Source organism: Callithrix jacchus, chromosome 17, assembly GCF_049354715.1.
Source record: "Callithrix jacchus isolate 240 chromosome 17, calJac240_pri, whole genome shotgun sequence".
Classification (NCBI taxonomy): domain Eukaryota; kingdom Metazoa; phylum Chordata; class Mammalia; order Primates; family Cebidae; genus Callithrix; species Callithrix jacchus.
The window spans coordinates 76,180,792-76,192,932 of record NC_133518.1 but is presented as its reverse complement, the minus strand read 5'-3'; the positions used below and the strand labels follow the sequence as shown (position 1 = coordinate 76,192,932).

Genomic DNA, 12,141 nt, shown 5'->3' with positions numbered 1-12,141 from the left:
GCAATGGGACAAGTGGGAGAAGTTTACATCCCATGCCTGCCCCGACTAATGCATGAAATGGAGCTTTGAAATCTGTCCTCAGCCTGTGCTTCAGGTGGAAACCTGCTGTGCTAGAGGTTGTGTGGGCTCGCAGGGACGGGTGGCGTGAGGCACAGTCCTGCTCCACCTCTGGCCCTCATAGACCTTGCCCTCCCCACTCCTCTGCCCACTTCCAGAGATCTTCTCCCTGTCCCTGAGCAATTAGCCGAAGACACTAAGGAGTCTGTCTAACCCACCTCCTCCAGGCCAGGGCCTCTGCATTCTCCAGACACGGCCAACTTTGATCCAACCAGCTCAAGACCAATATCATACCTTTATTGGAATGAATCACAGCAGAGCTCCCGCAGAAGGGGGGCCATTCTTTCTTTTTAATATCAAGGGCTGCCCGGGAGCAGGACTAACCCTGCCCCTCTGACTAAACTGGGCCTGGAATCCACAAGCCCATGCTTGGCCACTCAATTCCAACCCAAGATGGTCTGGGGGCCTGGCCCTCAGGGAGCCCAGCTGTTTGCTTGCCCTTCATTGAATCGCCCCAAGGCAGTGCTGGAGACAGGGTGTGTGTCCAGTTTCAGGATCTGGGCATTGAGAATGCCGTTCTTAGCCGCTTCCTCAGACACATCATCAGATGACGTAACCTCAGTCGTCATGTCCTCGACCTTATTCCTGAAAGAACCATCAGTGGCTAAGTCCAGGGCCACATCTTTCTGGAAGCTGAGGAAAGCAGCAACTCCTGCCTTCAGCAGCGCCCAGCCCTGAAGCAGCACCCAAGAGGTGGGGCGTTCTCACGCCAGCAGGTCCCCAGCCGAGCTTTGCCAGGAGCCTCCAGAATCAGGCCTGCTCCGTCTCCCAACCCCCAGGAGACCCTTCTCTTTCTGGCTTTGAGGTCGCTCCACCATCTTCACTGCCAGCATTCACTGAGCACTTGGCCATATGCCAGACCCAGTGCCAGCTGCTCTATGTAGGTTTAATCCTCTCAAACAAAATCCCATGGGAGAGGACAACTGGCTGCATGGCCTTACCTCTCTGTGCCCCAATGTTCTCATCTGTAAAACGGGAATCGTAACAGGTCCTACCTTGCACTGGATTGTTTTGAGGACAGAGTGAGATAAGGCACATATACCACAGGGTCTATATGCAAATGCTCAGTGCAGCTCAGCCATCGTTACTACTCTGTTCTCATTCCACTTTGCAAATGACGAAACGGAATCTCAGAGGTATGGGTAACTTCTCCGTGCACACAGTAGGAGGTTGCAGCCCCCGGAGCCTGTGCCCATAACCACTGTCCTTTCTCCCTGCGTGGCGCCGAACTTCCTCTCTCTACAGTGGGGCAAATTTCTATTCAGCCTTCAAAGCCCTACTCAGATGTCACTGCCATTTTCCCCGATTCCCCAAATTAACATTCTTCCCCCGTTAGGCTCCCAGAGGTCCTGTACACCTCACAGGCAGAGTCCACCAGTGGCAGCTGTTTGCACTGTCTGTCTCCCCATAAGCTACGGCTTGCTCAAGGCTGGGGAGCACTGACCTCTGACATCTGATAGTCAAGCCGGGGCATAGCGCCTAGCATCTGTGGTTCCAATGAGAGCAGGGAGGGAGGGAGGGAGGAAGATGGCAGGGACGAGGGCAGAGGAAGGCAGAGGCAGTGCCTCCTGTGGCAAAGAGCAGAGGACACTCCAGGGCCTCCGGCAACCTCTGCTCCTCACTCAGGTCCCCTTAGGTCCAGGGAGAGCGTATTTACTTTCCCAAATCCCAGAGGGGACGGTTCTGCCAATCATGACAAGTCTTCTCCAGGGGACACTTGGGAGATCAGAGGCCAGAAGTGCCCATGGAAGTGTTGGGTGGAGCTCAGTTCCCAAATGGGGTCCTGGGCTGCTGGGGCCAAGAGGCCAGAGTGCTTCATCGAGACTGGGTTTTGGATGAGGAACCAGGAGTTCAGACAGGACAGGGATGTACAGAGTCAGTTCCAAGCCAGTCTCCTGTACCGGGGAGGAGACGGAGCCTCTGGGAGGAGTGCCCCGGAGGGCATGCCCAAAGTCAGTGCCCCCATCCAGACAGGCAGTCAGGGCCCAGGCCAGGTCAGGAGGGCCAGCAGGATGCGAGCTGGCAGAGGCTGGGTGGGAGCAGATAGGCGGCAGCAGCCAGAGGAGCGGGGAGACTGCTGTGGACATGGCAGCCTTCAGGTCACAGGCTCTCCAGCAGAGGGGTGGGGATGGACAATGCCTCACATGCTGTCCGTGCCACGAGTTCAGAGCCTGGCACAGCCCAGGAGCCTCCCACACCTACCCCATCTGTGAGGAGTGGTCCAGGCTGTCAGAGAGGCACTGATCTTGCGTTTCCAGCAGGAGGAAGGAGAGGGAAAAGCCGACAATGGCTGAGACGCAGCAGAAACAGATGGGCAGGAGGGAGAGGGTCTGTCTCATGGTTGTCAGGGACAACATGGCTCCGGCCGCCAATGCCAGAGACACCAGCCCCAGACCTGTTTCCCTGAAAGTGGAGGTGAGAGCTTCTATGAGGGGGTCTGTCAGGTCCAGAGGCTGGGCAGGGCCAGCAGCTACATGGAACCCCACACCCTCCTATCTCCACCCTGTCCCACCCTCACTGTGTGATTCCAAGTAGGCAGTAATTTCTTCTGGGCCTCCTTCATAGGGGTGAGGAGGGGCGGTAGATCCATGCAGCAGTGTGTGGATGTGCAGGGAGAGGGCACAGGCAGTGATGCTGGGCAGGTAGGGAGACAGTGCTGCCATCGCCAACCTCAGGGAAGGATCTGAGCCCCCGAGTGGCCCAAATGCCTTCCAGGCAGTGAGTGCAAGGCAGGGGCTGGAGTCAGGCTCCCTGGGGCCAAATCCCAGCTCTGCCGCTTGCCCTGTCTGCCCTAGTCTTGCGTCTGAAAAACTGTCAGCGATGGCATTTGGGGGTTTTCTGGTGGGGTTAAATGCGATAATTTATGTAAACTGCTTAGCACAGTGCTTGTCACCAGGTGAATGCTCGTCTTAGTTGCTGCATTAATCTTATCATTGTCAGTCCCCGCCCACGACCCCATACCTGAGCAGTGGGGAGGAGCTCCACAGTGTGGAGGAAGAACACCGTGGCAGTGGTGGCCAGGCTGACCTCTCCCAGCACGAGCACCAAGACCGTCACGGATTTCAGCCCTGCTGCCGACAACCTGAGTCTGAGGCCATCCTCCCCCGGGGCGGGTGAAGGGGACACGCCTATCAGCCCTCTGTTGGCATCTGAACAGCCTCCCCACCACCTGCCCAGCTGGTCAGCAGGCTCAGGCATTCCATCAGAGGAGGGGAGGCTGTCAGAGACCCAACCAGGACAAAGACAGAACATCTGCAGGGCAGAGTTGGTCGGCAGGGGTGGGGAGGTCCCCAGGGGCCTCTCAGGCCACTGTCTCCCATGCTACACCCAGTCCCCCCGTCTCTGCTCCCAGGGCTCTGTCTTCGTTGCACCCCCTCACCCAACTGCAGCTTGGGGATCCACTCCAGGCCAGGCCTGTGTCCTGTGGGCTGGGACCCTGCTCAGGCCTGTGCCACTGGGGCTCTGCAAGGTGGTCAGAGCAAGGGGGTGTTTGGTTCCTGGAGCCTGAGTGGCTGAGATGGGTCCCAAACATTCCAGGATATTCTCTGGCCAGCTAGACAGGCACAATGAAGGGAAGCTGGGGAAAGCCCATTCCTCAGACCCGGTGAAGCTGGGGCCTTCAGCCCTTGCCCACCTGCCCTGTCAGCCTCTGCAGGACCCTGCCCCAGCCTAATCCCATCCAGTCCTGGCTCTTCTTGTCTCTGGGATGAAATCAGAGATCTGGTTTTATCTGCCCAGGAGTCCATTCCTAGTTTCTCTCACATGTCGAGTTTACATATTTCTGCTTGACTCAGTGCAGACCTGCTTTTTAAAAAACCAACCAGGCAATAAACATTTAATAATGAATTTGTTTCCACATTTTATGTTAGCCAATCCATGCTGCCAGCATCTGGGAATGGAGGGGTCCCAATCCAGACACACAATTCCAGCCCTGGCCCCCAGTTAGCCTCCTCTGGCCTTGCTGCAGCTGCGAAGGGCTCTGCAGGCAGTCACTCTAGGTGGGAGTCCACGGATCTAAGTGGGAGTCCATGGATCTGAGTGGGAGTCCACGGATCTGAGTGGCAGTCCACAGATTTAAGTGGGAGTCCACAGGTCTAAGTGGCAGTCCACGGATCTAAGTGGGAGTCCACGGATCTGAGTGGGAGTCCACGGATCTAAGTGGGAGTCCACAGGTCTAAGTGGCAGTCCACGGATCTAAGTGGCAGTCCACGGATCTAAGTGGGAGTCCACGGATGGCTCCAGCTCTGGGACTCGTGGTGCATCCATTGTTTAGAGCTCTTTTAAGATTCTGCAGATAACACCAGCCCTTCCTGCCTCCTTTCCTAGTGCTGAGTCTGCAGGAACAGGGCACTGAGCCCCCCTGGAAAGGAGGGGCCTGCATGCAAGAGCTGTTCCTGAGTGCTGAGCCCAACGATATGCTCCATTTTCAGTGGGCAGGTTATTCCTGGTGATGTTACAGATGACAACAGGCATTTCCCAGTCAAAGGGGCTACAGATGACAGGTGGGCCTGGGGCAGCAGTTGAAGGAGTGTTTCTGCCACCATTTATTCACATGTATTCACATGTATTCACATTAGACCTACTTCTAAGATGGATCAGAATCTGGTGGAAGAAGGCTGCCTGCTCTCCTCTGGAAAGCATACCCCTCTCTCTCAGGCCTCTGAGACAGTGTGGGTGCCCTGTCTGGGGGACCCCACCCAGGAGGTGTAGTGCTCCAGGGATTGGAGGTACCAGGGCCTCTGCAGGGCTGGCAGGCTACAGGTGCAGGAGGCTGACTCCTAGGCTGTCTAGGCAGTACTGGGGAGGGGTTTGGGGGAGCAGGAAGGCTGTGGGCAGCCCACAGGGGAAGGATAAGCTGTACCTTCAGGGAGGAAAAGGAGAACCAAGCACCAGATGACAGCTTGGAGGAGAGCCACAGCCAGGCTCCACTTCCTCACAGTCTGCTGCAGGAGAAAGAGGCAGCACAGCCGGGCAGGCACCTCCATGATGCCGGGGACCACATGTCTGAAGTAGAGGCTCACCCAGCTCCCTCATTCTCAGGATCAACGCAAAATAGGTGTAACTGACGGTAAACCTGGGTGAAGCCAGGAGGCATGTGCATGTATGCACACACACACACACACACACGTACACACACAGATACACATGCACATACACACACGTACACACACACACATATACATATACACACATACACATATGCACAAACACACGTGTACACATATACACACATACACAAACACACATATACACAGATACACACACATATATACACATACACACACAAACACAAACATACACACAGATACACAAACACATATACATACACGTACATACATACACACATATATACACATACACACAAACACACACATGTACACACATACACACACACACACACACGGAGGCAGGAATAAAGACAGAGGCAGAGCAGCGAGGGTCAGGGTAGGAACGGAGGAGAGAAATAAGCAGAGACTGTGCTCTGTGTCCTCGGGCTGCCTCCCCTCCCCTGACCATTCCCCTCCCTCCCCCGAGTTTCCAGCCTGAGTCCCGCTTCACAGTCCCTGCCAGCGAGCCCTGGATACTCACCACACACAGCCCATCACCAACGTCACCTTGCAGAGTTGTCTATTCTTACAGAAGTCCAGGACAGAGCTTAGTCACCTTCTTTCTGGGCAGCTGCAGCTACAGAGCAAGCAGGACCAGTCAGAGGCAGGACGGAGGCCCCAGCTTGGTCCGCAGTCCCACAGCACCCATAGGCCTGCCTGCCCCTGAGAGTGCCAGCTGGCTTCTGGCCTTCCCCTGGCAGGATTCAATTTTGTTGTCACCATTGTCCTTAGGCAGTGGGTTGGGGTTCCCTCTGGACCAACGTCCCACCTGAAAGGATGAGGAGGGAAGGGCCCTTCCATACCCACTGCTCCAGCCCCACCCCTGGCCAGAAGCCCTGTACCTTGTTCAGCAGATTTGCAGAAATGGTCTTCTTGCTCACACCTGCTGCGTAGCACCTGCTTGGCCTCCTTCACCTTCCATCATCAGCCACCGAGGGACTGCGGGAGAATCCTGCGTGGCCAGCCCCTCTCTTATCTCATCATTCCATGATGCCCAGAGACCCCTGCTGGCCCTCTCCTGGCCTCCACTGTGGACATCCTGTGCCAGCAGGAGGTGATTTGGATGTCAGGGCCTTGAAGGCCACCAATGACCTCCAACTGCCCTCTGCTCCTCCCTAGTGGTCAGCCCTTCCCCTGTCTAAGCCTCACACGGCCCCCGCTGCTGCTAGGTGACACCCTGACCACCAGCTGCCTCTGTCTACGGCTCTTTTATTCGCCCTCAGTCATCAGAGTTCTCTCCTTTTTTCTCTGGGGAGACTCCCCGTCTGCTGAGGCATGCTGAGGGCTCCAGCCTCCATGCCCGTCGCCTCCAGTGAAGCCTCCGTGCTCATAGCTGGGCTTTCTCCTGTTCCCTGTCTGTTTCTCCAGCAGCCTTGGGAGAGTGAGGGGCAGGACCATGGGTCTGGGTGAATGGAGGGTGAGTGAAGGTCTCTACTCTGCCCCATCTCTCCCTGCCACATCCCTGCTGCCTTTGACCTCAGAATAACTCTGTTTTTTTCCCATCTCTCAGTCAGAATTCACACAAATTTAAAAAGCCCTTACATGTGAGGAATGGTGCTCGGTGCCCTCATGTATACACTCTTGTTTAGTCCTCTTCCAAACCTGGACCTAGTGTGATTATCCCCATTTTTCTCCCAGCCTCGAGGGGCAAGGCCTTGCCCAAGGACAGAGAGACAGAGCAGTGTACTTGGGGACTGGTATAGCCTCAGTCCCCTAAGGCGGGGTAACTTTTTTATAAAACTGTGCTTGCTGATTTCTTATACCAGCATTTCCTCCCTGACCAGGACTCCGACTGGTTGCCATAAACACACACGCAGAACACTAGAAACAGCTTCGTTCCTTATACCTGCCCTGCTCCTCCCCCTCCCACCAGGGTTCAGCAATCAGTCATCATTGTCCATGCTAAGGCTGTGGAAGTCTCCTAAAGAAAGCCATTACACTGGGACTTCAAAAAGATGGGGGATTCGCCCCATGCCCACTGAAAAAACAGGAAGAAAAAAAGGTTACCAACTCTCAAGGACACAACGGGAGAGATGTAACAAACGCACTGAAGCCCAAACGTGGGTGGAGTTTCTGACAGTCAGCAGTGCTATTGTCTGAGTGTTTGCGTCCCTCAAAATTCCTACTGCACCATAACATAATGACATCAAGAGGTGGATCTTCAGGAGGTGATTTGGTCATGCGGGCTCTGCCCTCGTGAACGGGATTACTGACCTTATAAAAGAGGCTTAAGGGAGCTCGTTTGTAGCCTTCCACCCTGTAAGGATACAGCAGAAGGCACTGCCTCGAGGGCCCTCATCAGACACTAAATCTTTTGGCGCCTTCATCTTGGACTTCCCAGCCGCCAGAACTGTGAGCAACAAATTTCTGTTGTTTATAAATTACCCATCCAAGGCATTTTGTTACAGCAATTCGAATGGACTAAGACAGAAATTCGTACCAAGAGTGGAATGTTGACCTAACAAATGTGTAAATGCCTTTGGAACTGGGTAATGGGCAGAAGCTGAAAGAGTTTGGAGGTGCACACCAGAAAAAGCCTGCGGAGCCAGGAATGGTGGTTCTAGTGAAGGCTCGGAGGAGGAGCAGTATAAAGAAAACCTCGATCTTCTTCGAGGTTCCCTACGAGGTCATGAACAGAATGTTGATATAAATATGGACAATAAAGACATTCTGATGAGGTCTCAGGTGCAAATGAGGAACACATTAAAAACTGGAAAAATGGCAATCCTTGTTACGAAACGGCCAAGGACTTGGCTGAGCTGTATTCGTGCCCTAGTGTTTGTGAAAGAAGGTACTTGTCAGTGATGAAAGAGGACATTTGGTGGAGGAAGTTTCTAAGCAAAGTGTTGAGGGTACAGCTCCTCTTGACCACTTACAGTCAAATGTGAGAAGAGAGAAGCAAATTAGAATTTATCACCAACAGGAAGGCAGAAAGGAAAGCTCTGGAAAATGCTCGTGTTGAGCGTGTTGTTTATTCACTTTCCACATACAAAAACGTGTGTTTGGGAGAGAACGCCAAGGATGCGGCGGAGCGGATGTTCGATCAGGAGGCCAGTGTAGATCAGTGGAGGCCACTAAAAGAATGACCCCAAAGATACGTTACAGATCATCGGTTCTGCCCCTCTCATCACAGGCCCACAGTGACAAGGCCTAGGGGACACACTATGTCAAAAGAAGGACCTTGAGATCCCCAGTAAACTGGTGTTCTCTCCTAAGGGACTACCAATAGAGGCTGGAAATCCAGTTCCTGGAAGTGACAGGGTCCTGAATCTCTCCTCCTCACTCCCCACACAACTCTCATCTACTCGTTAGCTGAAGGGGAGTTCAAGAGAACTCCTTAGAGAGATGAGGGGACCGCCTTTGAAAAAGGACATCTGCCATCCCACTCTGGCTGGAACGTGCGAATTCAGAAACATGGAGGCTTGACCTGGTATTTCAGAGAGTAAGAGAGATTACAGAAGAGTTTATATGTGCCACCTGGAGTTTGAGGGCCTGCAGAAACCCAGAGAACGATGCCCATCTGTCATCTGGATATAATGAAGGCAGGAGGTTGGTGGGAGCTGCTCACCACGAGAGGGTGAAGGCTAGGGAATAGTGAGATGTTTTGGCCAAGTGGACCCTGCCATCTTAAAGGCACCCCATGTGCTAGGATGAGGAGACACCCTACAGAAAGAAGCTGTGGGGTGAACTGCCAGGGACAGGAGCCGAGGGAAGCCACAGAGTGCTGGGAGTGTTAGGAAACTCCAATGCTCAGAAGGCCCACGAATGGACCCAAGAGTGATGGCATTTGAGTATCTACCCTAGAGAGGACCCTGAGAGACTGTAACAGCCCCTGCCATGCCAGTCTTTGGTCTATTTTGTCTGACGTCCCCATTCCATGCCTAGAACCTGGAAAATCAGGACAAGGAGACAGGAGGAAGAAAATAGGTCAGAACAGACCTCATCCCCTTTGGCCACTATCCTGAGCAAGGGGCCAGGAACAGCCTGCGGATCTGATATAAGATTAAAGTTTTTCATTGAACTGGACTGAATTTTTTTCTGAGACAGGGTCTTGCTCTTTTGCCCAGACTGAAGTACAGTAATACAATTATAACTTACTGCAGCCTCGACCTCCTGGGCTCAAGTGATCCTCCCACCTCAGCCTCCCAAGTAGCTGGGACTACTAGCATGTGCCACCATGCCTGGTTAATTTTAAAATTTTGTGTAGTCGAGCATGGTGGCTCATGTCCATAATCCCAACACTTTGGGAAGCCAAGGCAGGTGGATCACAAGGTCAGGAGACTGAGACCATCCTGGCTAACACAGCAAAACCCCATCTCTACTAAAAATAAAAATTAAAAGAATTAGCCGGGCATGGTGGCTCACACCTGTAGTCCCGGCTACTCAGAGGTTGAGGCAGGAGAATCTCTTGATCCCGGGAGGCAGAGGTTGCAGTGAGCAGAGATAGCACCACTGCACCCCAGCCTGGACAACAAAGCAAAACTCTGTCTCAAAAAAAAAAAAAAACAACATTGTGTAGAGGCGGGGTCTTGCTATGTTGCCCAGGCTGGTCTCAAACTCTTAGCCTCAAAGACTCTTCCCACCTCAGCCTCCCAAAGTGTTGGGGTTACAGGTATGAGGCACTGTGCCCAGCCCCCATGCTGTCAACCCCATCTGTTATCATCCTTACTACATATGGTACAGTTAAAATGCAGGGGCTTTGGAGACAGCCCCTGAGTTTAAATCCCAGGTCCCCACTTTTCAGCTGTGTGATGTTAGACAAGTTATTTCCAACCTCTGAAGCCTCAGTTCTGCCTCCTCCCCACCTCCCATGACGTGAGAGTAGCATACTTCTTCTAGAAGGGTCAAGATTAAATATGATAATTACTTCACGTGGAACTGCCTAACTCTTCACACACGAGTTCTTTCGGCTTCTTCTCACGGCCCTCTCCGCCTTGTCTTTTGCCCCTCTCTTTTGCCCTCCTGCCCACGGTTAGCTGTGCCATCTCACTTTTGTTCTCAAGCCTTACTCCTCCAAGGTTTGCCCTATCAGTTGTCCTTCTCTCAGGTTCCTGCTTCTGACTCCCCTAAATGCAAAACATCGGATACCCTTCCCGGACTCTGTCTGAGTTACAGGAATCATCCCTTTCTCCCTCCTTCTACGGAAGTCCTCTCCGGGCTCCTTTCTTCTGTTCCTAGTCTCTCCTCAACCCTCTGCCACTGCAGTGAAGCTACCTCCAGAAGGTCACCAAGGCTGGGGGGCCCTTCCCCAGACACACCCCTCTTGCCTTCAACTCTGACCCTTCCCTTGTCCTTATACCCTTGGCCTTCAACACTCCTCCTTCTGCTTTTCTGACCACCTGTCTGACATCTCTTGGAGGGTCTTCTCTGGGTCGGGGAGGAGGTGAAGGCTGAGGTTTGGAGGCTCTGCCCTTGGTGCCTTCCTATCTCATCCCATCCACATGCACTTTCTCCCAGGGGAAATCCCACCCACTCCCACAGCTTCAAGGACCCTCCACACTCATCGACACCCAGCCCATCAGACCCAGCCCTGTGCATGCCCTGTACTTGCTTGCTCACCAGATATAGGAGATGAGGGGGAACGCAGGCACCCCACCCACCAGAAACAGTAGCCGCCAGTGGGGAAAACTATAGGCGATCCCCTTCAGCAACACAGTCCCCACGGCGAAGAAGCAGTGCTCCAGGATGATGGCATGGGCCCGGTGCTCGTCCATGAGCCACTCAGTGGCTGTGCAGAGAGGCAGAGAGGACAAAACCATGGTCACTTCAGGGTCCCCACAGCTGCCCCTGCATCCAGCCTTCCTGGGTATCCCCACCTGCTCTGGACAGTTGACATCAGGCAATGCTGCTTCTGCCTGTCTCTGCACTGAGTCCAGACACAGCCCCTCAGAGCCCGGAAGAGCCTCTGTTCTGCCAGGACATAGCCTTGCCTGAGCTCTCAATCATACGCAGCTTCCAACCCTCTCCACCTGGCTGCTCCCTCTGCACATCCCTGTCTGACCATGTGCCTCTCATAGAAAAGACACAAGAGCCAACATGTAGGCTGACGCACAGCCAGGCCAGGCATCACTGTCCTCATCTTTGCTCTGAGTGTGTCTGTGCTTTGGCTATCTAAGCCTAGGGCTCCCAACCAGAAGAGGGTCTCCTGCCAGGACACCCTCAGCAACCTCGCAGCTGCAGCTATAAGGCTGCCCTGGGTGCTTTAGCATCTCATAGGCCTGGGTTGAAGTCCCAGCTTCTTCACTTAGTTGCTGTGTGACTCTGTGAAAGTGGCAAACTTCTCTGAGGCTCAAGTGTCCGCCTCAGCTGAAGGAGTAATAGAATAGTGCCGGCCGAAGAGAGCATGCCAGGAGGAAATGCATATAAAGGGCTTAGCAACGGCCTGCTCTTTCTTCCCCTCCTCCTCCTTCTCCTCCTTCTCTTCTTTCTTTCTCTCTCTCTCTTTCTTCTTCTTCCTCTTCCTCCTCTTCCTCCTCTTTCTCCTTCCTTCCTTCCTTTCTCTCTCTCTCTTTCTTTCTTTCTTCTTTTTTTGCCTGGCCTTTCTTAAGGGCTCAATAAGGGTAACCCATGGGACTTGGGGGTACGTAAGGAGTATGTGGTGGAAGGTGTGGGGTATGAGGGAGTTAGGAAGGAGGATGAGGATGGAAGGGCAGCCAGGGCACTGATTCTCTGGCAACTCCAGGCAGCCAGGAGAGGAGATCCCTTACACTTTTGCCTGCCCAATTAGGCCTGGGGTCCTGTGGGCTCCCAGTAGGTGCCCGCACCACCACGCCCCGGCCACGCCCTCTTGCAGCCCTGTCCCACCCCCTTGCCTCCCACCTATGCTGCCAAGCCCCCTTTCCGCCACGCCCCTTGCCACCCCACCTATGCTGCCACGTCCCCACCACGCCCTCTTGCAGTCCTGCCCCGCCCCCTT

At 53.9% G+C, this 12,141-nt stretch overlaps 1 protein-coding gene across 1 annotated transcript in view; it reads right to left on the bottom strand.

Annotated features, from left to right (window-relative positions):
• Positions 1-333: 333 nt before the first annotated feature.
• SLC22A14 (solute carrier family 22 member 14) overlaps positions 334-12,141 on the bottom strand; it is a 46,623-nt gene continuing 34,815 nt past the window's right edge. The window contains 10 exon segments of the mRNA XM_017965953.4: positions 334-702; positions 2,320-2,524; positions 3,081-3,216; positions 4,974-5,136; positions 5,138-5,191; positions 5,707-5,772; positions 5,774-5,802; positions 6,068-6,122; positions 6,124-6,177; positions 10,785-10,953. Coding sequence (XP_017821442.4) covers positions 531-702; positions 2,320-2,524; positions 3,081-3,216; positions 4,974-5,136; positions 5,138-5,191; positions 5,707-5,772; positions 5,774-5,802; positions 6,068-6,122; positions 6,124-6,177; positions 10,785-10,953 — 1,103 coding nt within the window. The 3' untranslated portion in view covers positions 334-530.